Source organism: Peromyscus eremicus, chromosome 8b (assembly GCF_949786415.1).
Source record: "Peromyscus eremicus chromosome 8b, PerEre_H2_v1, whole genome shotgun sequence".
Lineage (NCBI taxonomy): Eukaryota > Metazoa > Chordata > Mammalia > Rodentia > Cricetidae > Peromyscus > Peromyscus eremicus.
The window spans coordinates 19,773,975-19,799,418 of NC_081424.1; the positions used below are offsets into that span (position 1 = coordinate 19,773,975).

A 25,444-nucleotide genomic window follows, 5' to 3' on the forward strand; every position below is an offset into this window, starting at 1 on the left:
CCAACTTGTCACTTTATGCTTCCAGCAAGCCTCAGTTATGGTTGAGGACTTTGTATGCCTTTGTTGGTTTTTGGTTTTGTTTCTTTGGGTATTTGTTTGACAGAGGTTCAGCCAAGCAAGTTGTGATTCTCAGCATCCCCTTGACTGCCCCCAGTTTTAGCCAGTGTTTTGTCCGGTGTCCTCATTTCTTTGATGGATCAGAAAGGGTTATTTTTCAGTTTATTCATCCTTACCCTCATCAGATAAAGTAGTGACTTTTCTCCCTACATGTTGAACTGGAAAACAGAAGAACTTCTCATTTCTTGTGTCTTCTCCTATTATTTTTATAGTGTTATAATGTATCTTATATTTATATCTAACAGTTTTGAATTAATTTTATACTTCATGTGACATATTAGTTAAGATAAACATTGCATAATGACACCAATTTTATAAATAGTATAAAGCTGCTAATAGTATTTCCTTTTTCTTAGTTCATTGTAAGGTATACAATTATGTCCTCTCCTTATTTCTTGATACTTGCAACTTAGGACTTCTCTTTTTATTTTTTCCCCACCTTGGTCAGTCTGGCCAGAAATGTATTCATTTTTATCAGCAGTAGCCATTGTAAGTATTCATCATGTGTCATATCCCTTTTAGTTAACTTTCCATGTATTCCATTTACATATTTAGACTCACTGTTTTCTGTTGTTATCCTCTTTTACAGATAAATAAACTGAGGCTGATATATACTAGGAAACTTACCTGCAATCTAGTAGCCAGAGTGACATAGGATTCAAATCAAGTGTAGCTGACTCCCAAGTCATTTTTAACCACTTTGCTTTATTGACTAGTGAGTCCATAAAGGGTGAGTCAGAATCCAATCATGCATATGAGGAGCTGTTATCTCCTCAATATTGTGACTGGAAACATGCTTATCATTTCCATTGGTGTTAACAACTATTTGCTGTTTTTGCATCCACCTCTATAAGAGCATGAGACACTATTGAGTACTCCTAGAAGATCAGACTGCTTAGTCAGGGCACCTATAAGGACATTGGAAACAACCTAGGTGCCCCTCAACAGAAGAATGGATAAAGAAAATGTGGTAATATTTACACAACGGAGTATTATTCAAACACTAAAAGAAATGACATCATGAAATTTTCAGGCAAATGGATACAACTAGAAAAAAAAAAACATCCTGAGTGAAGTAACACAGACTCAGAAAGATAAATATGGTATGTATTTGCTTATATGTGGGCATCAGCCATTAAATAAATGATAACCAAACTACAATCCATAGACTCAGAGAGGTTAGCTCTAGAGGAAGGGACTAGGAGAGCCACATGGATCTCTCTGGAAGGGGAAACAGAACAGATTTTATGGGTGGACTGGGTGTGGGGTAGGGACAGAAACAGGAGGATCAGGTGGTGAGGGGGAGGGGAGATGGTGTTTTGAGAGGGGTTTAGAGAGAAAGCTAGAATTGAGGGGCATTTTGAGGGGTGGTATGAAAACCTTTAGCATTCCTAAAATGGCTAGTTTTGCTACATTGAAAGCAAAATCCATATGGAGTTTCTTCAATGGCCATCACCATCTCTGAAGTAAATTGGTGCTGCCAGGAGTAGACGTGTCTCACTGTCCTGAAAAACTTTGTTATTAAATCATTTTAAATGCCATATTCTGTAGATCTCTGAAGTGTTTGAAGACTATCTATGTAAAATATATCTCTGTTTGACCTTGAAAACATATCCAACATGACTACAAGTTTGATTGTTATAGGTGACTAACTACTATCCTGCATTTCTTTATTATCCTAAATAGTTTGTAATAATAACTTTCAAGGACTAGAAATTTACAGCACTCACAAATAAGGTTATAATCACACTAGAGTCCCCATTCCTTATCATTTAGAGTAGGAATTGGTATTTGTCAAAGAAAGCATACAAAGGTATTTTATGCAATGCAGAAGTAACCTAAAGTCCTTTCCAATCCTGTGACTCTTAGTACAGAAGGGCTCCTTTGGTGTTCCTTGAAATTTGTGGCAAACAGTTAAAACGTTAGATGCATACTTATTTTTTAATAACATTTCTTAATTTGTTGAATTCCAGATATGCAAAGAAAACAGTTTCTATTTTGAGAGGCAAAGGGGAATGGGGTGTTTTTAATGCTGAAAACATAGTATAAATATTAAGTATTTAGCATGCCAAATGCTTATATTCAGGATGGCGTTACTTTTACACTTTGAGAATTTAGTGCAAGAACAGGAAGGCAGAAAACAACCAATGAGCAAGGGGAGAATCCCAACTCTGTGTGTGTGTGTGTGTGTGTTTTAAGGATGCTTGTATTTATCAATTCAGCAAGCTAATATCAAAGCATGTGTTTAAACGTATAATCTGCTCAAATATCGTGCTGGCCAGGGATTAATGTAATGGTATAATAGTGGTTATTATATTCTCTAACTCCCTTGAGGTACTTCTGTAGCAGATAGCTGTTCTGTCTATGACCTTGAAGTACCACCCCTAGAGATGCAGCAGGCTACTGCACTACCTGCCTATGGACTTGAAGTACATGTCCCTGGGTTGTGGCCTCTCTGCAATCGACCCTTAAGACCTGAGATGCATGTATGCTGGTTCTCTCGCTCCCTAGCGGCTTGGGATACGGAAGGCCAGAACAGCAGTCTGGAACCTGTGACTATTCTGTGCTGTCCAGTGAGATTTTCCCTTAATAAATTCCTTTGCCCTTTAAAAAGACTCCATGAATTTCTCGCCATATACTTCAATCCTGCTTTCTTTGTGAAACAGATTACTAAGAACATTTCCTTCCTCCTTGGCACTTCCCAAGTAGCATCTTTAGTTACTACATGCTATGCAGTCTTTTATAAAATGTCACAGGCAGTCATATACTTGGAAAAATTTTGTCCTTTACAGAACAAAAATAAGGTTGCTCAATGGAATGTTTGGCAATTTCAACAAGTTAACGAACAATAACAGGGCACCCATTTTCCTGTTGTTTCCATCCTAAGGTAACAGCGGGGAAAATTTACTACACAAAAAGCCAGTGATGCTGTAAGGAAAAGTCCTTGAAAACATGAAAGGGGGTCACTGGCAGCAGAGGCTCCTGGTAAACCAGTTATGACAGCTGCACAAACAACTCAGCAATGCAGGCAGGATTGAAACTGTCACAGCAGGGACCCCACTCCTGGAATGGGAGTGAAGAGCCTCGGTGGCCTGCTCCCCAGTGAAACATGCATAACTAATGGAAACGATTTCTCCAAACTCAAGAGTTACGCTCTCTGGAACGAGACAGAAGTTCTCAAGAAACATTTATGCAAAAATGCCTACAACTTTGTGAGGATGGCTGTTCCAAGTGTGTGACAAACCTCCCCTTGTATGCTTCCCTCCCTCTCCCAACTCAACACCACCTCATACACACACACACACACACACACACACACACACACACACACACACTCAATGGAAGCATAAGTAAATAGACAAATGTAATAAGTAAATAGACAAATGTAATCTACCACATAAAGAGACAAAGCACATGATGATCTCATTAGACACAAAAAGGGCCTTTGACAACACCCAGTATCCCTTCATGATAAAAATCCTGGAGAAACTAAGGATACAAGGGACATTCCTCAACATAATAAAGATGATTCACAGCAAGCCTATGGCCAACTTCATCTTAAACAGAGAAGTTCAAAGCAGTTCTACTAAAATCAGGAACAAAACAAGGATGCCCACTCACTCCATACTTATTCAATGTAGTTAGTACTTGAAGTCGTAACTAGAGCAGTGAGACCCTTGAAGAAGGTCAAAGGGATTCAAATAGGAAAAGAGGAAGGCAAAGCACCCTGTAGACAGGTGATATGATTGTATATATATATAAGTGATCCTAAAAACTCCACAAGGAAACTTTTATAGCTGACAAACACCTTCAGCAAAGTAGCCCCCAAACAGTAGCTTTCTTATATATGAATGATAAACAGACTGAGGAAGAAATCAAGAAAAAATATCTTGTGATAACTCTAACCAAGCAAGTGAAAGGCTGGTAAGATAAAAACTTTAAGACACTGAAAAAAGAAATTGAAGAAGGTATCAGGAGATAGAAAGATCTCCCTACAGATTCAATGCAATCCTCATCAAGACTCCAACACATTCTTCACAGAAACTGAAAACACAATATTTAAGTTCATAGAAAAACATAAAAAAACAAAGTAACTAAAACAATCATGAATAATATAAAAACTGCTGGAAGTATCACCATCCCAGATTTCCTGCTCTATTACAGAGCTATTGTACTAAAACTTGCCTAGTACTGACATTAAAATACACACTGATGAATAGTATTAATTGAACACCCAGCCAATTCCACACCTGATTTTTGACAAAGTCAAAGATATACATTGCAGAAAAGACAGTATCTTCAACAGATGGTGCTGGTCAAACTGGATAGCCTCATGTAGAAGAATGTAAATAGATCCCTATCTATCATTTGCACAAAACCCAGATCCAAATGGATCAAGGACTTCATGAGACCAGTTACCCTAGACCCAACAGAAGAGAACGTGGGGAACAGGCTTGAACTCACTGGCACAAGAAATGACTTTCTTAACAGGTCCTCAATAGCACAGGCACTAATACCAACAATTCCTATGCGGGGCCTTATGAAAGTAAAAGGCCTCTATAGAGCAAAGGACACCACTATCTGAGCAAAGCAGCACAGCCTACAGAATGTAAAAAACAATCTCTACCAATTATAGAGGGTGGGTGCCCAGAACATACAAAGAACCAAAGAATCCTGCGCATCAAGAAAACAAACAAGTCAATAAAAATTTGAGTATAGAACCAAATAGTTTTCTCAAAAGATGAAACACAAATGGCTAAGAAAAACTTCTAAGAATGTTCATCCTTAGCCATCAGAAAAATGCAAATCAAAACTACTTTGAGATTTCATCTTATACTAATCAGAATGGACAAGATCAATAAAACAAATGGCAGCACATGCTGGCAAAGATGTGGGAAAGGGGAACATTCACTTATTGCTGGTGGAAGTGAAAACTGGCTTAGCCACTATGGAGATCAGGGTGGCGCTTCCTCAGGAAGCTGGGAATAGATCTACCTCAAGCTTTAGCTATACCACTACTGGCCACATAACCAAAGGACTCTACATCTAACTACAGAGACACTTGCTCATCCATGTAGATTGATGCTCTATTCATAATAGCTATAGATTGGAAACCTAGATGTCCATCAACTGATGAAGGGATAATGAAAATGTGGTACATTTACATAATTGAATATTATTCAGCTGTTAAGAAAAATGAAATTATAATATATGCAGGTAAATGGTTGAGGGAGGTTACCAGTTTCCAAAAGACAAATATTGCATGTCATATGTGGGTGCTAGCTTTTAAGCTTTAGATATGTGTGTTTCAATCCAAATAACCACAGGGTTTAGGTAGTTAGTAAGGGGTCATGGGGGGATTGTCCGAAGGAGAAATAGAGAGGGGTCTCATAGGTCCTCCCAAATATCACAGGCTATTAACAAACTTATTGGTTACTCTCCATGACCTGATGGTAAAACCCTATTGCTGAAGACACTGCTTACTTTTGTCATTGAACATGGAGAAATCAAGGTGGTGCCTAGCTAGAAACATCACCCCTACTGACTGGAATTCATGGTGCTGAAAGGTACTTTGCATGCTACTGAAGTAGAAAAGTAATCAGTATCACCCAGCTACAAATCTATGACCTACAAGAGCAACCTACCTACAAGATATGGTGCTACAGTAGTACAAGTCTTACGGAAGTAACCAATCACTTTTTGATTGAAGGCCCCCTCCATGAGATGGAATCCATATCTGACACTGCTAATGTGGCCAAGAAGACACCCCATATTTGCTGACTAGAAGACAGTATTGTTAAAATGGTAATACTTAAGACTTCAAAGTCTACACGGTACCGCTGAAAAGTTCAAAGTGATGGGCTAAAGGAAGACATCCCACCTTTGCTGACTAGAAGACAGTATTGCTAAAATGGTAATACTCCTCACACGTGGGGCTGCAGCGATGACTTGGGAGTTAAGGGTACATAGTGATTTTTCAGAAGGACTCGAGTTTACCTCCCAGAAACCACATTAGGAGGCTTACGACCAACTGTAGCTCCAGTTCCCGCGAACCTGACATCTCTGGCTTCTGTGGACACCTGTTCTCCCCACCCCCTACAAACCACACAAATATACACACATGATTTAAAACTTTAAAAAATAATCAAAAATATGTACAGGTTGAATTCAGTCTTTATCTACACTGAAGGTGTCTGCTTCGCAGTACTGACCAAGTGTCCTTAAAGTCCTTAAGGATCCCAAACAGCTAATCTTGAAAAACAGAGAACAAATTGAAAGACTCCCATTTCCTTATTTCAAAACTGTCTGCAAGCTACAGGAATCAGTGCAGTGTGGGAGCAGGTCAGGAGTACAACTGTCCATAAAGAAGCCCATATATTTACAGCAAATTCGTTTTTTTATATAAAAATTCTAAACTAATGGGGCTGGAGAGATACTTCCATATTTAAGAGTGTTTGTTGCTTTTCCAGAGGATCTGAGTTTGGTTCCCACCATCAACAGCAGGTGTCTCACAACTGTCTGTGTGTAATTCCAGTTGCAGAGGATCTGGAATCCTCTTCTGCCCTCCATGTGCACACACATGGCAGACACTCAGACACAGAAATAAAAATGTAAAAGAAAAAAAAAAAGAATTCTTGCCAACTGACTAGGGAATGTATTCAACAGATGCTCCTGGATACTGGACACCCCCTGCAGAAATAAGATTTTGGATTCCAGGCTTTACACTGTATACAAAAAATAATTCAAACGGAAATAAAAGACATAATTGTAAAGTGCTAAAAATATACCACAGCAGGAAAAGAAAGCACTACTGTAATCTTTATGACCTTGGGATAGGTAATAGTTTTGAGAAATTACAAACATAAGCCAAAATAACAGAAATAGATAAAATAGTTCACACACACACACACACACACACACACACACACACACACACACACACGAGAGAGAGAGAGAGAGAGAGAGAGAGAGAGAGAGAGAGAGAGAGAGAGGGAGAGAGAGAAGGGGAGGGAGCGGGGGGGGGGGGGAGCACTTTCATTGTGGGAAAAGACACCACCAAAATTATCAAACCACAGAAAATAATTAAATCCATGTATTGATAAGAGATTTGACTTAGATTATGTGAAGAGCATAACTCCAAAATCAAAAGACAAATGAACCAACTGAAAATGATCTGAAGACAGCTCCTCAGAAGATGCACAAATGTCCAGCATGTAACTGAGGACAGCTTCAGCCACTGGGGAAACACAATTCAAAATCCCAATGAAATATACTTTATATATCATCATGGCTACAATCAAAAACATATTTACACTTTTTTTTATTATTTTATGAGTGTTCTACTTGCATTATGTGCACCGTATATGTGCTTGATGTCCCTTCAGGGCCAGAGGAGGGTTTTGTTGGCTCCCCTGAGACTGGAGTTATGGAGGGTTGTGAACTGTCATGAGGATGCTGGGAACTGAACCCAGATCCTCTGGAAGAGCAACCAGTACTCATAACTGCAGTCATCCCTGCAGACCCCTCAAACACACATTACAGCAAGTGTAGATGTAATGAGAGACTGGAACACTTGTATCTAATAGGAATGCAAAATGGTGAAGATATTTTTGGAAACAATCTGGTAGCTCCTCAGAAGGAGTTACCATACATGACCAGGTTCATCCCTAAGCATAAATGTAGAGAAATGAAAACAGCCATATGCAAAAATTCTGCATACAAATGTTCCTAGCAATATTATATATAATAGAAATTTCTGCATACAAATGTTCCTAGCAATATTATATATAATAGGCAAAAGTGGAAGCAACTCAAATATCTATTAACTGACAATGAATAAAATGAGTTATATCCATAAAATAGAAAACATAAACAGATTAAATATGGATAAATGCTACATCATGAAAGAAAATATCAAAGACATATGTGAGAGATGCATATTCTGGTCAGATGTCTATTCTGGTCAGAATAGATAAATCTATAAAGTGCAACACTGGGTGTGATAGTTACAGAAATACACACACACACACACACACACACACACACACACACACACAGAGTTTTTTAAAGACAGAGCTGACTATGTAGCCTCGGCCAGCCCAGAATTCTCTATGCAGATCTGGTTGGCACTGCACTCGATGTCTGCCTCGGTCTTCTGTTGCTGGGATTAAAGCTCTAAACCACCACACTCGGCTGTTTTTGTCTTTTGAGACAAGATCTTGCTATGCAGTCCAGGCTGCACTTGAACTAGCCATCCTCCTGCCTCAGCCTTATTACAGGTATAAACTTTCATGGCAGGCCCAAAAGTACCTGCTTGAGATGATGAAAATATTCCATAATTGCGGTGATGCTTACACACTCCTGAATATCCTTTAAAAGTGATTAAGTTAGATACCTTAAATGAGGGAATATGTTATGAGTACATTTCAATTAAGCTGTATTTTTAAAAATACCATGTAATCATACCAAAGGGTATTTGGACAACATCTACCAACTAATAACTCATTAGCTCATTTGTGAAACCTGACGCCTTCATAGCTGTTCTAGTCTCTGCCTCTAAAAGGCCGTGCATATGAGGCCCCCAGCCTTACAAAGCCTACTTACTTAGTCTCTGCCAAATGTAACTCCATTTAATGTCATTTGTCTCTATAGCAACCAGCTAGAAAAAGCTGCTTTGTTTAGCAGTGACTTTGTACAAGCAGTGGTCTAGCCTAGAGATGTTTAAAGATCTGAATCCTCTATTCATCAACGCCCCCCCCCAGCACCCCTACCCTTGCCCACCCAACAGTATCAGGTAAAGAGGAAAACCTGTAATGTGTGGTAAAGGCAAAGAAATAAAAAGAAGGCATGATGAAGGAAGACTGAACTCAGGGGGTTAGAAAGACCCAATTTAAAAGATGAGGAAGGAATGGTTAAGAAATTAGAAACACAGAATAATTTCCAGACATTTCCATTAACACACTGGTTAAGGCACTAATAGCAATAAAACAAATTTCAACATTCACACTATGATGCTGCTTTGGAAAGCAGAATGCTTTCATTTATAGCTGCTATCTAATGGGTATTTTACAATAGTTCAACTACAAATAAGTATCAGACACATAGCAGGCATCTTTAACACATTTTTAACAGTGGTGGACAGCAATGAATACCAAACAGTAAAACTTGTATTAATACTATGGAGCAGACAATGAGAAAAAGGCACACTGTATGTAACACATAGAAACCTTATGTAATTTAAAGGGCTGGACATGCAAGCCCGACCACCTGAAACTGACCCCAGAACCCAGGATGGCAGGAGAGAACACACTCTGGTTGTCCTCCCATACATGTGCCATGCTGTATGTTTACACACACACACACACAAAAGCCCCCTCCAAAACACCTCTCTCTCCCTCTCTCTCTCTCTCTCTCTCTCTCTCTCTCTCTCTCTCTCTCTCTCTCTCTCTCTCTCAAAGAAGAGATAACCACCTTTAAGCCAAACCAAAGAAAAAGCAGGGGATGAGCTTCCTAATTTGGCATCTGTTCTAAAACATGTAATGATGCAGGGTAGGATATGTGGTTTTATTCCCCCCCCCCACCTGCCCCCTTTCAGAGCTGTCTTTTCAAAATAGGTGGTCTGTGTGAAAGGCCTCCATGGGGAGATTCTCTCAGTTTTGCCCTGGCTGGATCATGCCCCATCTCCAGCACCTGCCTTGGTCATCCACACTTACAGATTTTGCTCTTTAGGGATTCATTAGTGACGTCATTAACACAGTGCTGGCCAGCCTATGGTTCGTTTGGGTTTTTTCCCCAGGAAATTTTATGCCTCTATTTTTCTACACATAAAGAACATTTTGAATTTTACCTGCTGTGGCGAAGACAGAGAGGTAACCATGACAGCAGTTTACTTGGTCGTTCCTAAGTACCAGCCCTTAGTTGCTATCCTGGATGGTAATACCTTGCCTTCTTAGCCATTCAAGGGTACTGGGTTGCTCAAAATGTATGCTATTCAAATGTTCTTTACAAAGAGTAAAGAACATTTCTTTTGCTCATTTTAACGTCACTGGTTAAAGTGGAAGCTAAACCTTTCTCTTTTAGTCATAACTTTTTGATCACATAAACTACCTTTGCTACTAAACCACAAGGCCTTTATATGGTTTATTTTGACTATGTTAGCACTTCACACTGAAATTTAAGATAATAAATGCTCCCTGTATATATGCAATAAATGAAAACCACTGAGATTTCAGTTAGAAACATCGGAAAGCTCCAGCAAATCTGCACGTTCTACAGTTTTACAGGGAAATAATGTTTAAAACGGTCACTAACTCTTGCCACTCTGTCACTGTAAGAAAAGGGGACCTTTCAGCTAATGAGATAATAAGCTTGGCCTGGGATATAACTTGCCTATCATGGGGAGACCCGGGATTCAGTCCTTAGCACTGCAAACAACAAAAACAAGCCAGCAAACAAAAAAGCAACACATATATGAGTTTTGCTTTTCAAGGTGGCGGTAATGATACAAATAACCTTCAAGGCAACACAATGATTGTGTAAACTAAAACGAGAAAAGAGCAACAAAAGCAGTGTTGGGAGTGCAAGACGGCTCAGCAAGTGAAGACTCTGCGTACGCCAGCCTGCCAGCCCGGTGACGGGAGCTCCACCCCTGCACCCAGCACAGGCTGCAGGGAGCCTGCTACACAGAGCTGTCCTCTGACCTCCATACACGCTGGCCCCCCAACACCCATTAATACACTTTTGAGGGGGTTCAAGACAGAGTTTCTCTGTGTAGCTTTGGTTGTCTTGGAACTTGTTCTGTAGACCAGGCTGGTCTCGAACTCACAGAGATCCGCCTGTCTCCCGAGTGCTGGGATTAAAGGCGTGCACCAGGATCACCAGGCTCCGTGATACACTTTTTAAAAGTTACTCCGCCATTTCTGTTTTCCCTTTGCGGCGGGCAGGACTACATTTCCTTCCCAATTCCAGGAAAAACTCATTCAGCACATTTTAGTTCTACTGAATTTAACTTGCCTTTTCAATGGTCTCTGTATAACCTCAGTTTAACCAAATGTTTCAGTCTGAGAAGCCCTTTGTAGAGGAGTTTTGGATCCAAGGAAACACACTGCATGCTTATCTCTTCAAATGTCAAGGCACACGCTCAACAAGAGAGTCTTCGGCTGAAGAATGGCTATGTACACCGATTCCTTCCCGATTGCATTTCATGGTGTATAAAGTACTTGACAACCCATGACTATTAGGACTAAGCATGCTTAAATCCTACTCAAGCAACCTTAATTCACTATGAGGAAAAAAATGTATCATAGTTTCACTGTTTTGTTTTTTTTTCTTTAGGGCTATCATAACAAAATAGCATAGACTAGCTTAAACACAGTACTGGAGGCTAGACCTTCCCAGACTGATAGCTTTGGTTTATTTCTTCAGAGGCCAGCCCCATGGCTTGTGAATGCTGCCTTCTTGCTTTTTCCTCACAGGGCCTTTATGCATGTACCCTGTGTCCTGTGTATATGTGTATTATTTATCACATGGTAAACCGCCTCTACCGCCAGTGACTCTTTCACGCTGATGCACAGAAACAGCTGTGACTGAACTAACTGGTAGGCCCTCTTGACAGCTCAGTCTACTGACAATTAAGTGGTTCTCTCCCCCACTTTAATTTCCTTAAACAATGTGGATGGGCCTCTTCCACGATAACTTTTTTTTTTTTTTCCCCCCGAAACAGGGTTTCTCTGTAATTTTGGTGTCTGTCCTGGAGCTCTCTCTGTAGCCCAGGCTGGCCTCGAACTCACAGAGATCCACCTGGCTCCGCCTCCCGAGTGCTGGGATTAAAGGCCTGCGCCACCACCGCCCAGCCTGTTCCACAATAACTTTAAAAGACCATTGGACAAGGACATTTCATCATTAGCAACCCTGAAAAAAAGCCTGCACATGTATGACTAACCAAAACCCTGAAAATTAGTAGAAAACTTCACCTGCCGATTAATATTAAGAAACAATTTTTACTCCGAGTTTAAGGAAGTTTAGTAGTTTCATTTATAAGGAAAAAAAAAAACCCAATAGTTTATGAGTAACACCTCAACCTAGCAAAAAGAAACAGTTCACTTTCACAATGGTGTTAAAAGCTTCCGTTTTGCCCGCCCACCATAGTAGCTAAGTAGCATAAACAAGCAACATTTTCTCAATTCAGCCTTGGAATGGTTTCACAGGCATCACAGCCATCCAAGGGCTTCTCAGAATTGGTGGTGCTGCATTTTTAAATTTCCGAAGGGTTGTTATAAATTTCCTGAAGACCAAATGTCATCGTCTGCCTTTATGTTTTCTCTTTTCTCAAACTATTAAATTTGCTGTCCTTTGGTCTCCTGACACTTCCGTTTTCTTGACTTCTAACTTCTTGCTCAGCTCCCCCAAACGGCAGAAACCTGACTGATCACATCTTCTCCTTTTATCTCCCCTTTCATTCTAGTCTTTTCAGATCTGAAATGGGAAGAAATCCAAGGTGCAGCCAAAATCGTATATTCAGATTCCCCCCCCCCCCGGGCTTGTGTGTGTGTGTGTGTGTGTGTGTGTGTGTGTGTGTGAAATTACCCCGCCCTCATTTTGTATATCTTTAACCACACTGTCGTGCCCAGGAACTTGACTTCCAAAATGGCTTGCTCCTTTCGAGCTGACACGGGGTCTAGGAGATGCCATTGACTCCCATGGCCACCAAGCCTTCTTCCTACTCCCGACCATCACCAGCAACACCAGACGGCTGGGGGCCTGACGAGTGCAGAAAACTGCATCTGTATCTGCTCAAGCCCAGCAGAGCCCGCCCGCAAAAGCCGTGGCCCTGAGGGGGGGGGCGGCGAACGTCAGTTCCAGGCGGGGAGAAACCCGAACACCCAAAGGCCGCCCCCTCCCGCCACCCCACGCTTCGCCCATGCGGGCCCGGCTCGCGCCCTCCCGCCACGGCTCGCCGGGCCCCGCCCCCTCGCCGGGCCCCGCCCCCTCCGTCCCGCCGCGGCCACGCCCGACGTGAGGCGCGGGCCCGGCGGGCGGGAGGGGGCGGGGCCTGGCGCCGCCCCGCCCCCTCCCGCCCGCCGGCGGCGGCCTCCGCGCGGGCCTCCCAGCCCCTATTCCACTCACTTTGTTCTGCGCCTTTGTCCTGGTCCACACCAGCAGGTGGAGCCGCACTGAAAGTTTCCCGTCCGTTCCGCGAGCGGGAGCCCATCTTGCTCGCCGCCGCGGCCCTCGCTGGAGGAGGAGGGTCAGAGCTCGGGGGCAGCCAATCGCGCGCAACGCTGCTAGTTATCAGAGCAGAATGGGCTGTAGTTGAGTGAAATAGGAAAGCTGCAAAACACACAGTGGAGTGCTGCCGTGTAAATAAAAAAGGGGAGGAAGGAAGGAGGAGGAGGGAAAAAAAAAAAAAAAAAAAGTTTCTCAAGTCGCCGCTGCACGACGTCGGGCCGCGCCGGGGCGGGGGTCTGCGCTCTCCGAGCGGCCGCGCGCGGGACTCTGTGGTGCCGCCAGCCCCGGCCCCATTGTTTGTGTTTTCTTCAAAATATGGCAAAGGTTCAGGTGAACAATGTAGTGGTGCTGGATAACCCGTCGCCTTTCTACAACCCGTTCCAGTTCGAGATCACCTTCGAGTGCATCGAGGACCTGTCTGAAGGTGAGGGGCGCCGGGGCTGTCAGTTGCCGAGTGCGGCGGCGGACGTTAAAGTTTCCCGGCCCCGGCCTCGCGCGGGGTGGGCCGCGGTCGGGAGGGCGGCGGGAGGGCGGGCGGCCATGCGAGGGAAACTTGAAGTTGGGGGACCGCCGGCCGCACCGCAACTTGCGAGCAACTTGCCCGGGCGGAGGGAGCCATGTTGTCAGCTTTGTCTGCGGCGGGCGGGCGGGCGGGCGGCGCTGGGGCGGCCCCGGCTCGCCAGGCGCCCGCGGGGGGTCGTGCGGCCGGCCTCGTTGGCCCCGGGGGCCCCGCGGCCCGGCGGGGAGCGGAGCCATCTTTACCCGGCGGCACGACGCCTGCTCCGGGCCGCCCGGGGCGAGCGGGCCCGCGCCTTCCCGCCCGAGCCCCGCCGAGGCTGTCCTCGCGCCGCTCGCTCCCCGGCTGGCTCCCTCCACCAACCAGCGCGGAAGGCGGGCGCTGACTCGGCCTCTCGGCGCCCGCCGGGCTCCCGGGGACCGCCGTCCTCCCCGGCGTGCTCCCTGCGGGCGCCCGGGATGCTGCGCGCAGGCTCCCCAGCGGTTGTGGACGCCTCTCCAGGAGGACGGGGAATCTCTCCGAAACGGTGCCGGGCTGGGAAGTTCCATCCTGCCCGAGAGCAGAAGCAGGGCGCTTGCTTCATCTCTGGCTCCTATAAAGTCTGAAAGCTTTTCCCCAGAACGTATGAAGATGCAATTAAAACAACTCCACGTCCAGGTGGATGGAGGAAATACGAACGTTGGCCAGGAAATAAAGGGTTAAGTCTTTGCTGAAGTACGGTTTACGGTTTAAAAAAAAAATGCGAAATAGTGCAGTAATGCAAAATTTGAAAGCTAAAATGTGGGTTTCTTATCACTTTTCTTAGATTTTATTAAAAATTAAGTGCTTAAAATTTTCAAAATTTGAAACAAAAAGTTTAACTTCATCAGTGTTAATTTTAGTTAGTTAGGAACACATCTTGGGACTTGGAAGTATTTCGACAAAATGCCTTTAAGAGTCTTATCCTAATCAAGATGGAAAGGTTTTTTTTTTTCATTTAAAAGTTTTTAATCTCTACAATGTACTTTATGTAGGATGTTAACTTTAATTATAAAAACCAATATATGCCCGTTGCAATAAACTTTAAAAAATTGTAAAAAGGAAGTCACAGCTCTTTCCCCCACTCTTTTAGCTAACCACAACCATCTCTTTAAAATGTACCCTTCTGTTGTTTCTGATACGTATATAAAGTACAAATGCACATACATTTAATATGTGAGAAATATTTTGAAGAATGACTCGTGGTTAAAATATAGTAGTCTCCGAGTAGGCTGTGATGATGTAAGGGTAAGGGTGTTTTGCTTAAAACTCCATTTGTTACTTACTGTCCCATAGTATCAGTGAAGGTGTTTCTACACCAGACCCATTTCCAAACCCAACATTGGTTTTTTGGGTTTTTTTTTTTGGGTTTTGAACTGCCAGTTTATATACAAATGAGCAAATATAAAGAAAAAAGCTTGGATGAGTCCATTCTAACTCAGTAGCACTGTTCTAGGCATTAAGAGTTCTTCATATTACAGGTATCTTAAGCGATGGCTTCCATTTTAGGAGTCAACTTTGTACAAGGAAGACATGATGTAGGATATTGTTATGGGGTTGCTACACCGGATAGTTCGAAACCAGCCATCCACAGAAACGAAATGAGGTTCCATTTTAAACTGGGATCCTTTCACAATAGTATCACTCATGTCAAGAATATGCCTGCCTCTAGTACACTTCAAAACCAGGGCGCCATTATTTTAGGATATTTTAAGCTGAGTCATTCCAAAGCTGCCAAGGAATCTTTCAAGAGGCACCGTTCCTGTACACTCCATCTAGAGGCTGTGTGGGGTAAGGGGATGGAGGCGAGTTACTTTGCAAAAGCTCTTTTTCTAGGTTCCATACAACCAAAGTTGTTGTATGGTTGTACTGTGATTTTTTTTTTTTAAAGTTCTTGAGATCAAACTGCAAGATACCTCAAAGGGAATTCCGAGTTTCTAATTTGTTTCTACCCCCAACCCACCTGTTAGCCACCGTTTATACTCATCGGTTGTCTTGAAATATTTTAACTTTCCTTTGAAAGCTGCCCATAGCTTTGTTTCAGAAGAAGCCTTATGTAGTATTTGCTGTAAAGATAATACTGTTATTTCTTTTATAGGGCTTATGTCTAAGAGTAGAGCCCATTAAAAAGTGGGCTGTAAAGGCCAGTGAGGTGGCTGAGCCAGTAAAGCCACCAGCTACCCAGCCACACTCCCTGAGGTCAGCATCCACACAGCAGAGGAGCACCTGACTCCAACCATTGTCTTCTGACCTCCACATTAGTGCCCATGTACAGACATAAACAATAAATGCTTAAAAACTTTTAAGGGATTTAAGTAGGGGCTTTAGCATGCTGGATCGCAAAGCCTGTACAAGTTTGATTGGCCTTCCTGCAATTTCTAGGGCTTAATATTTGCAGTGCACCAAGACTGAGCCTGTGGCTTTATACTTTGAAAGTTCAAGCCTGTTCTGATTGCAAAGGCTTTCTACTTTCTACTAGACCACAGATCCCAACAGTGTAATTAACTTAAAATTAATTGGTAACATCCCTCCCTTCACACATGGAGATACTTTCTGCCTGGGATTACCACGATTAAACGGAAAAGTGAGCTTTTTAAATGAGTGAATAAATTTCAGCTAGTCACTTGTAGTGCCACAGGCCTTACCTTTAACTTCCTAAAATGCAGAGGACTAGAAAAGGAAAAGGGGGTCTATAGACCAGTTAATAAGTAAGCATGCCATAGCATTAAAACCCAGTGTGTGCCAGCCCGTTCCTTGGGTTACTGCTTGTGCTTATTGCGGCTGGATTATCTAGCTCCCCATTACCTGCCTTTCCCACCTTCTGTGTTCTTTAATTCCATTACTTCAGAGCTAGAAAGAGCAAGATTTACCCAGTGTTATTTTGATTTTTTAAAGCCAAGGATTTTGAGTAACAGCAGCCAACCTTGAATTCTACTTCTGATTTGTAAGCTGTGTGAATTTTAGTAGATGACTTAGCTTCTGGTCTCAGCCTTCTTGTTTACTTAACACATACATAGTATGATTGTGCTTGATACCTTTGATAAAGTATTTGTATAAAGTGACAAAGTCCTTTCACCTTAGGTAACTTAGTAGCTTCTCATTCACCCTTCTTAAAAGTTTCTTCAGTTGGCTTTTAGATCCCTTCCCTCATTGGCCACTAGCTTCCTGAACTACTTTATTAATTCTTCATCTTCCTGACCTGTCAACTTTGAGTCCCAAGTCCCTAGGAACCTCATTCATTTCCTTGTCTTGATGTATTATTGCCAATTTTCAATTTTTTAAGATCTGACTTATGTTGTGTCTATACTTAAACATCTAATAGACATTCCAAACATATATAAAACTAACTCCTGATTATCTTCTTTACACCTAAAAGAGAAAAAAGTGGCTACTGCTGCCTCCATCTCCGAACTTTATCTAGGATAACTGATGCACACTGCCATAATTTCTTTCCCAATTGCTGAAACCATTGCTTGTTCCCTTGCCCTCGTACAATCTACACAGAACACAACAGTTAAAAAGATCCTTTAAGATGAAAGGTGGATCCCTGGCACTTCCCTGCTCAAATCCTTGAGGGGCTGGGGCTGTAGCTCAGTGGTGAAAGTGGGTGCCTAGAATTTGGAAAGCTGGGTTTTGATCTTCAGGCACAACAAGAAAACTTGTGGTTTTCCATGTCACTCAGCATAAAGCCAAAGTCCGTAATGATGGGCATCAAACCTCCCATGATCTGACTGTGTTGCTCCCCATCCCAACCATATGATCGGGCACCTTCTCTCTGTTCCAAAGTCCCTGGATCTTTGTTTATTCTTTTTTTTTTTTTTCTTTTTGTTTTTTTGAGACAGGGTTTCTCTGTGTAGCTTTGTTGTTTTCCTGGAACTCGCTCTGTAGCCCAGGCTGGCCTCGAACTCGTGGAGATCCCTCTGCCTCTGCCTCCCGAGTGCTGGGATTAAAGGCGTGAGCCACCACTGCCTGGCTCTTTGCTTATTCTTGAACACACTGAGCAGGCTCTTTTCATTTGTAAGTGTATTTGCTGTTCTTTCTGGTCAGATAATTTATTGTCTTTTCCTAGATCCATCAAGAAATAAGTGATCTTATGAGGTGCCAGATGCAGGACCCTGAATCTGGAAATGTACTAAAAGCTGGAAATACAAATAGCCTTAGTCTGTGGTAGAGGTATGATATAATAGGTCCTCAAAAAGTAACTGTTGACTTTTAAAACATTACAAACAATAAGAAGTTGAAATTTTACAAGTTTCAGTTTGCAATATAGTACAAATACAAAGAAATACCAATACACTTACAAATTTAAGGAATGCCTACATAATTACACAGACAAAAAAGGCTTTGTTAACATGCCCCAGAGTGAACCAGGGAAGCAAACCTTAGGAGGTGCTCACTCAGTATAGTCTCACTGTAAATGAAGCCAAGCATGGACCACACCTGCTCAACACTGTAGGAGAGGGTCTGTGTTTTCATGCTGTGTTTAAAGAGCAGATTCCGTCAAAAAGAAATGGTTTGACTCCTCTCTGTTCTCCATAGAAACTTTTCTAAAAAGATGCTTAGTGAAATCTAGATCGAATTACAAGGTGAGTCTTAGGTTGTACTTGAGTGTATTGTGTCCCTGCTGTATGAAGAGGTGTAAGGATCTTGGTTTCTTCTTCTGGTTTTAAGAATGAATGGCAGAAAGGAATAACAGGAGGAAACAGCCCCAGAGTAGCCTTTAGCTACAGTTGGTATAGTGGTAATATGCATCATTGGTAACTACAAGTTAGTACAAACATCATCAGTTATTCTTTTAGCCAGCAAGAGTGAAGAGATAACAGACTGACAGATTTAGATCAGACGATCTGAAGACCCTCCTTACTTCTGAACCACAAAGAAGAATTGCTAATGATTTTCCACAGGGCAACTTTTCCTCAGCGATGAGGCTAAAAATGGCCACAAAAAGAGGCTGAGAGATTGCAGAGTAAATCACCTGGGCAATGGGATTAGTTGCAGGTGTTCTTTACTAAAGGAGGTCTCTTACCATTTGCTTTATGAATACTTATGGCAAACTTTTCATGTTTCCCCACTTTTTGTTCACGTTTTATATGTGAGGAGCACTCTCCAGGGACCAGTACTTCATGAAAGAGAATTTGGAGAGGTTATTGGAATAAAATATGAATTCTGGTAAGAAATTCATAAGGAACATTTCCATATCTTTCTGGATAAGGAAGACTTTATCATCTGTTAATATAATTGCTGGTATGAAATAATATTTTTGGTTTTTAATCCTAGACTTGGAGTGGAAAATTATCTATGTGGGCTCTGCAGAAAGTGAAGAATACGATCAAGTTTTAGACTCTGTTTTAGTGGGCCCCGTTCCCGCAGGAAGGCATATGTTTGTTTTTCAGGTAAGATTAATCTTCCAATATGCATGCCAAATATGTTTCTAATAGACTAAATGATCCCAGAGCTCTTATCCTTTTTGTGTTGGGTAATTTACTTCATCTCCTTCCACTTGTAGTCTGATCTGTCATTTCAGGCAGCGTCTGTCTGCCATAAAGGAGTTGTACTTGAGTCTGTGTGCAGAGGTAGTTGTGTCTTGACTTTCGGGAACTAGACAGAGCACAGTACACCATTAACTGTATCATGGCACAAAAGGTTGGTTTTGGTTTTGTCCTGTGGAACAGTTTCTCAAGATGAAAGCGTCCCCAAATGTGTATTCAGATGGTGTGCTGGTTAGTAATATGCATCTGCTGATTTAGTGTCAACAACCTCACTTTGGCAGTCAGTAAGCACAAGGCTAAGACATGTTAGCAAATGGAGATGTGTGACTTGAGCCATTGGGATTAGTCTGGTGCTTCACTGAAGCTTCTTATCTAGGGTTTTACAGAGGACCGTTGTGACATGTCCATACCCCGTTAGAACTTGGGAGTAGGAATCTCTTAGTATAAAGCATGTTCTCAGATACTTCTGACATATTTAGGTCTGTGCTCAAGCTGGAGACAAGCTGGAGACATTGTCTCCTGTGTAAGTGTTATTTCTCCTACTTCATATTAAATTGCTATATAAAACTAGTGACTTTTTTCAATTATCCATGCTTCTTAGAGGAAGCTATTTATAATACTGCAAGAGGTAATGAGCTAGCTTTTAAATAACTATTAATTTTTGTTGGAAGTATTTTTGCCTAACTGAGTCTCGCTGCAGGCAGAATCCAGGAGAAAAATCTACTTCCTCTCCCTGACCTCTATTTCTCCCTTCACAGACAGGACAATTTCAATGAATACTGGCTTTAAAGAAATCCATTAGAAAGGGACGAGGAGTTGCTTAAGAGCACACTGTAGAGAAGTTGCCTCTTAGACACATAACTGAGGAACTGGGACTAAGAAATGGCTTGCTGTTAGCAAACCCCAAATAATTTAGTGTATATAAACAAATGGCAAAGAAAGGCTCAACTATAATAATTGAAAGGCTGTAACACTTTAATTTAAAGTGTCATTAAATGGAGTTGTGTGTGTGCATAACCTCGTGAAAGCCATGGCAACACAGAGGGCCTACGGAGGCCCTGCAGTCGCAGGCAGGCCTGATGCTTCTGCTTACACAGACGTGTGACCCCACTAATGACCTCCCTCCTAAGAATGCCAGAAGGAATAAGGCAACTAGCAAATTACTGACAAAATTTGCTACATCTGTAATTAATTAAGACTATTATTTTATTCTCATGTTAGGAGGCAGGATTTCTTTGGACACATAAGCCTGGGGACTACATACTGTACTGATAATTCACGATGTAGTCAGTAAAAGAAGCTCAGCTTAATGTATAGTCATATATGCCCTTTGTATTGCTGGTTTTGGAGTGAGCCTTTGGGAATCTTTTGTGTTTATGTTAAGAATACTTCTAAGCTTTTGGCTTGCCACGGTGCTGTGAGGAAAATCTCATAGCAGTATGTAGCTTTTGTTGGTATCAGTGTGAATGTTGCCAAAAAGAACAGAGAAAGCACTGTGATTTAGGTCATGTGTTAGCCTATGCAATTTCCAAAGTCTGACAATTATTAACAAAAAGAAACTAAGCTACACGTTTTGTTTTGTGTTATGAGCAAACTGTCCTATTTTCCTGGCCTGCTGTTTTCTTCCGAGTGGGTCTAAGACCAGCAGGGAGATATCCAGACATCTGCCCATTATTGGCAGGAGTAGGTCAACAAAAGTGGTCCCCATCACTTCTCTATCCTTAATGACCTGAGAGGTGTGCACATTTCTTGACCCAAATTTGCTCAAGCTGAATCCTCTGGCAATCATGTTTTTAAACAGAGACACAGCTACAACTAATTTGCCGGGTGATAGGAACATTACTGAACTCTTATTTATATTCACTCATTTCCAGGTATATGAGAATCCCTTTGGATACCCTGAAAGTAACCCCGAGATGCATAAGATTTGTAGGACAAAGGGTATATTCTACAGGAGAAGGTTTATGTCCCTACCCTTGGTGTCTGTCCAAAGGGATCATAAACCCTATCAGGATGGGAACTGAGTAATGAGAAAATTCTAAAATGAAAAATTCTTGTAGCTGCATTTAGATAGTTAAGACATGTATCGGGAGATTTGTACCAAGTAACATAAACACATAAAAAAGGGAAGCTGCTACCTTCTGAGTCAGAAAGGACTTTGCTTGGAAAATGGGTTTGATGAAGATATCAAGAAATAAATTCAGGAGGTTGTGGAGGAAGGAACTTTACAGCCAAAGGTACTGTTTGAGGCACAGAGGCATGAAAGATTTCCAGTACATCTTACAGAACTTGTTACTCATACACACACACAGGTGAGAATTACATAGTCTAAAGAGCCTTATAAATGGAATTAAAGATGTTTATCTCCTAGAGAAGGAACTAAAGCATCTAAGGTTTCAAGTATCTAAGGGATAGAAACAGCTCCATGTTAAATGGCAGCAATATAAACAACAGGCTGGAACTGAGACACGGTAGAAAGCTTAGCGGTATTCTGCATAGGAGATGAAGATGAACACCAGCCTTTAGAAATGAGATGCTGAGAGCGACAAGGTAAGACAGGAAGAGAAGCTGAAGGTGACTGAGATTTCTAGTCTCCATGAATGTTTATGCCTTCTAGTGTCGGCTGTGTGTGTGTGTGTGTGTGTGTGTGTGTGTGTGTGTGTGTAATATTAAACAGTCTTAAAGTTTCCAAGCTAAAGTATTTACAGAAGTGTTCACATGCACAGGATGTCCCCTGGTGCTGGAAAACAGTAAACTGTTATGCGAGAGTTTATCTGTTTATCACACAGAATGGCTATGTCAGGTTGTACTCAAATGCCTCAGCCATAACTGTGTCTTACTAGTCTGTGGTTCTTTCCATCAAGTTGGTCTCAGCCCAGGTCTTGCTCACTACTGTGGACATGGCCCCAGCCTTCCCTGGTATTTTTAGTCTTCTTGTTCTATTGTTTCACTTCCTTCATTCCTCAAGGTTTACCATGATTCAAATGTAGTCTTTGGTATCATCTGCCTAAACAGTCTTGGCCTGCACTGAATTTCCAGTGTATGTGGCTCCAACAGTACACTATATTTAGAGTCCAACAAAGTGACTACTTACAATATGATTCTCATTCTTTCAAACTTGCTATATAGTTTTTAAGATCCAGGGTCAGTTTTATTCACTATTTATATTTACTGCTTATTTAGCTGTGCTAGGGATTGAACTAAGTTGTCAGTTTTACATAGTTTACTACTAAAGTCTTTGCAAAAGGTGGCAAAGAACCTAGGTGTCTCAGATAGAAGATGGAAGCTGATAGCATAAACATTTATTGGAATAAGTTCTGTGAAACTAATTTGGCACATAGTAACTTGGGACTGAAATTAAGACTGCAAAAGGTAATTAATCACCATACAGTAAAACCAGGATTATTTCCTTCTTCTTCTTCTTTTTTTTTTTTTCTTGTTTGTTTGTTTTTCGAGACAGGTTTCTCTTGTGTAGCTTTGCACCTTTCCTGGAACTCACTTGGTAGCCCAGGCTGGCCTCAAACTCACAGAGATTGGCCTGCCTCTGCCTTCCAGTGTTGGGATTAAAGGTGTGTGCCACCACCGCCCGGCCCCGATTATTTCCTTTTTTAGCGATAATTATGCTTGTTAAGTACTGAGGGTAACCAGGACTAATACAGAGAAATGGGAACCTTATTTCCTAGGTATAAGCCAATTCCCACCAAACAACATTTGGTGGGTATGGTGAGTGTGGTGGTGTTCACCTGAAATTCTAGCACTCAGGAGGCAGAGCAAAAGAATTGCATAAATTTGAGGCCAGCCTGGGTTGAACAGTACAGGCCAGCCAGGGCTATATAGCAGGACTCTGCCTCTAAAAGCCAAAAATAAATAAATTAATTAATTAATAAAAACCATTTCTCCCACTAACGTGATTTCAAGTAGTGCTAAAGTAATTGAAACTTGCTCACTGTACCTGCCACTAACAGCCTTTTTATGTGTTTCTTATTAAATTATTCTAGGCTGATGCACCGAATCCAGGGCTCATTCCAGATGCAGACGCAGTGGGGGTAACAGTTGTGCTAATTACTTGCACCTATCGAGGTCAAGAATTTATTAGAGTTGGCTACTATGTAAATAATGAATATACTGAAACAGAATTAAGGGAAAATCCACCAGTAAAACCAGATTTTTCTAAGGTAATTTTCTCACTATTCCTTTTTAATTACTTGTACTATCTAGTTTTTAGGGAGTTGCTATTTCATTCTGCACTATGAACGTGGCCTTAAAGCAAATTTGAAGTTTTGTAGCACTTGAACAAACTAATCATTGTTCCATTTGCATGGATGACCTCAGTCCTGCCTCTCCAGGTACTAATGTTGGGTGGGTAGCTTCCTGCAGAGAGCAGGCCTTTGTCACCATTAGGTATTTCATTTCAACCTTGAGGACATGTAATGTCCTATTTCTGTAGTGAAGTGATTAAAATATTTTTGCCTATAACTATTCCTAAAATTGTGGCAAGAAGATGAATGTGGTTTTGTTGTTCATTTCTTTGCTATGGCTTTGAGACGGGGTTTTCTGTTGTAACCCAAGCTGACCTTGAACTGTGGCACTCTTCCTTCCTTCCTTGTCCAGGCTTTAGGATTACAGTTGTCACCACGCCATTGTGTACTTGTTTTTATTAATGTTTAAAGTATCTGTATATGTGATGCTACCTGCTATCCTTAGAGGTTAAATTAAAGGTGTCAAGTATTTCTGATGACGACAACTTCTGAGAAATCAAAATCTGATTCAGTAGTCTTAAAAACACGTAGCATCTTAGGGTTTTTTCCCACTGGGAACAATTAATGGGTTTAGTTTGGTGATTTTTTTTTTTCTTTTTTTTTAATAAGCTAACTGTGGTACTCTCTATGGCAGACTTACCACACACTAGAGTTCTGCCTTCTGCCAGTGGGGTGGTATGCCTTCTCTAGTTTGGAGACATCCTGTTGAGCCAGGGTTCCTCCTGATAGAACCTTTGTATAGCAGTAAAAGAAACTAGAATACTGTTTCTAAAAATGAGTTTTAATAAATCACAGTTAAGATCCCAGTAAACTGTTCAAGTCTTTGATTTTGTGTTTTATTTCTTGGTGCTTAGGATTGAACCTAGGGACTTAGGCAGGGTACTTCCTTTGCACTGAGCTATGTTCCCAGCCTGAAAACACTTTAGACTGAAGACATGCTTATTTAACTAAAAACATCCTCTAAAGGGTGTACAGAAGTACCCCCTTATTCTTTAGGAAGCAGAAGTATAAAAGCAAGGTACTTTTTGGAGGGTGAAAGATCTAGATGGAGTTTTCCCCCTACCTTATTTCCAAGGGCTAATAGTTCTTTAGCTATTCCCTATTGTAGTCCTTGCTTATTAGGTTTAAGTGTTTCACTTGCTGATACCTTTGCATATGAATTCATGCAAATTTATATGAATTTAGTCCTTTAAAAGGACCAGCAGAACCAGTCAGTTTGCATATGGTAATCTAACTTTCCTGGTGCTCACCATTTAAATGTTTCTCTTTATAGCTTCAAAGAAATATTTTGGCATCTAATCCCAGAGTCACAAGATTCCACATTAACTGGGAAGATAACACAGAAAAACTGGAAGATGCAGAGAGCAGTAACCCAAATCTACAGTCCCTTCTTTCAACAGATGCATTACCTTCAGCATCAAAGGGATGGTCCACGTCAGAAAACTCACTGAATGTCATGTTAGAATCCCACATGGACTGCATGTGACCACGTGCCATCCCATTAGTACAGATTAAGCTATTAAAAACAGAACTATTTCCCTGAAGTTCCGTAAGTACATAGTCAAGGTGAAATGTGAAGAATTTGTTTAAAAACATCCTGTAGAAAGTTTATAAGAAAACCAGTATTTGAGCAAATTGTGGAATATAAATACAACTATTTTTAAGTACTTTTTTTCTCTAATGTGTTATTTTATTTGTTCATGAAACTAATCTGGTTAAAGTATATATATTATTTTCTTCTCCTTTATATGTAATTAAAGCACTTATAAAAAAAAAAAAAGAAAAGTTATCAATTATTAGACCAGATTGTGAAGGTG

At 41.4% G+C, this 25,444-nt stretch overlaps 2 protein-coding genes across 3 annotated transcripts in view; one reads left to right on the plus strand and one right to left on the minus strand.

The window, feature by feature from the left end:
* Mcm9 (minichromosome maintenance 9 homologous recombination repair factor) overlaps positions 1 to 25,444 on the minus strand; it is a 71,878-nt gene that overhangs the window by 27,000 nt on the left and 19,434 nt on the right. The window lies entirely within an intron of this gene.
* Asf1a (anti-silencing function 1A histone chaperone) lies at positions 13,207 to 25,294 on the plus strand. Of its 2 annotated transcripts, XM_059272582.1 has the most exons (5): positions 13,752 to 13,768; positions 18,977 to 19,048; positions 19,157 to 19,272; positions 23,367 to 23,543; positions 24,901 to 25,294. In XM_059272582.1, the coding sequence occupies exons 2-5, from the start codon at positions 19,039 to 19,041 to the stop codon at positions 25,111 to 25,113; spliced, it is 516 nt and encodes a 171-aa protein (XP_059128565.1). In that variant the 5' UTR covers positions 13,752 to 13,768; positions 18,977 to 19,038; the 3' UTR covers positions 25,114 to 25,294. The 2 variants fall into 2 exon arrangements, with proteins under 2 accessions (XP_059128564.1, XP_059128565.1); XM_059272581.1 differs by lacking the exon at positions 18,977 to 19,048 and having other exon boundaries at positions 13,207 to 13,768.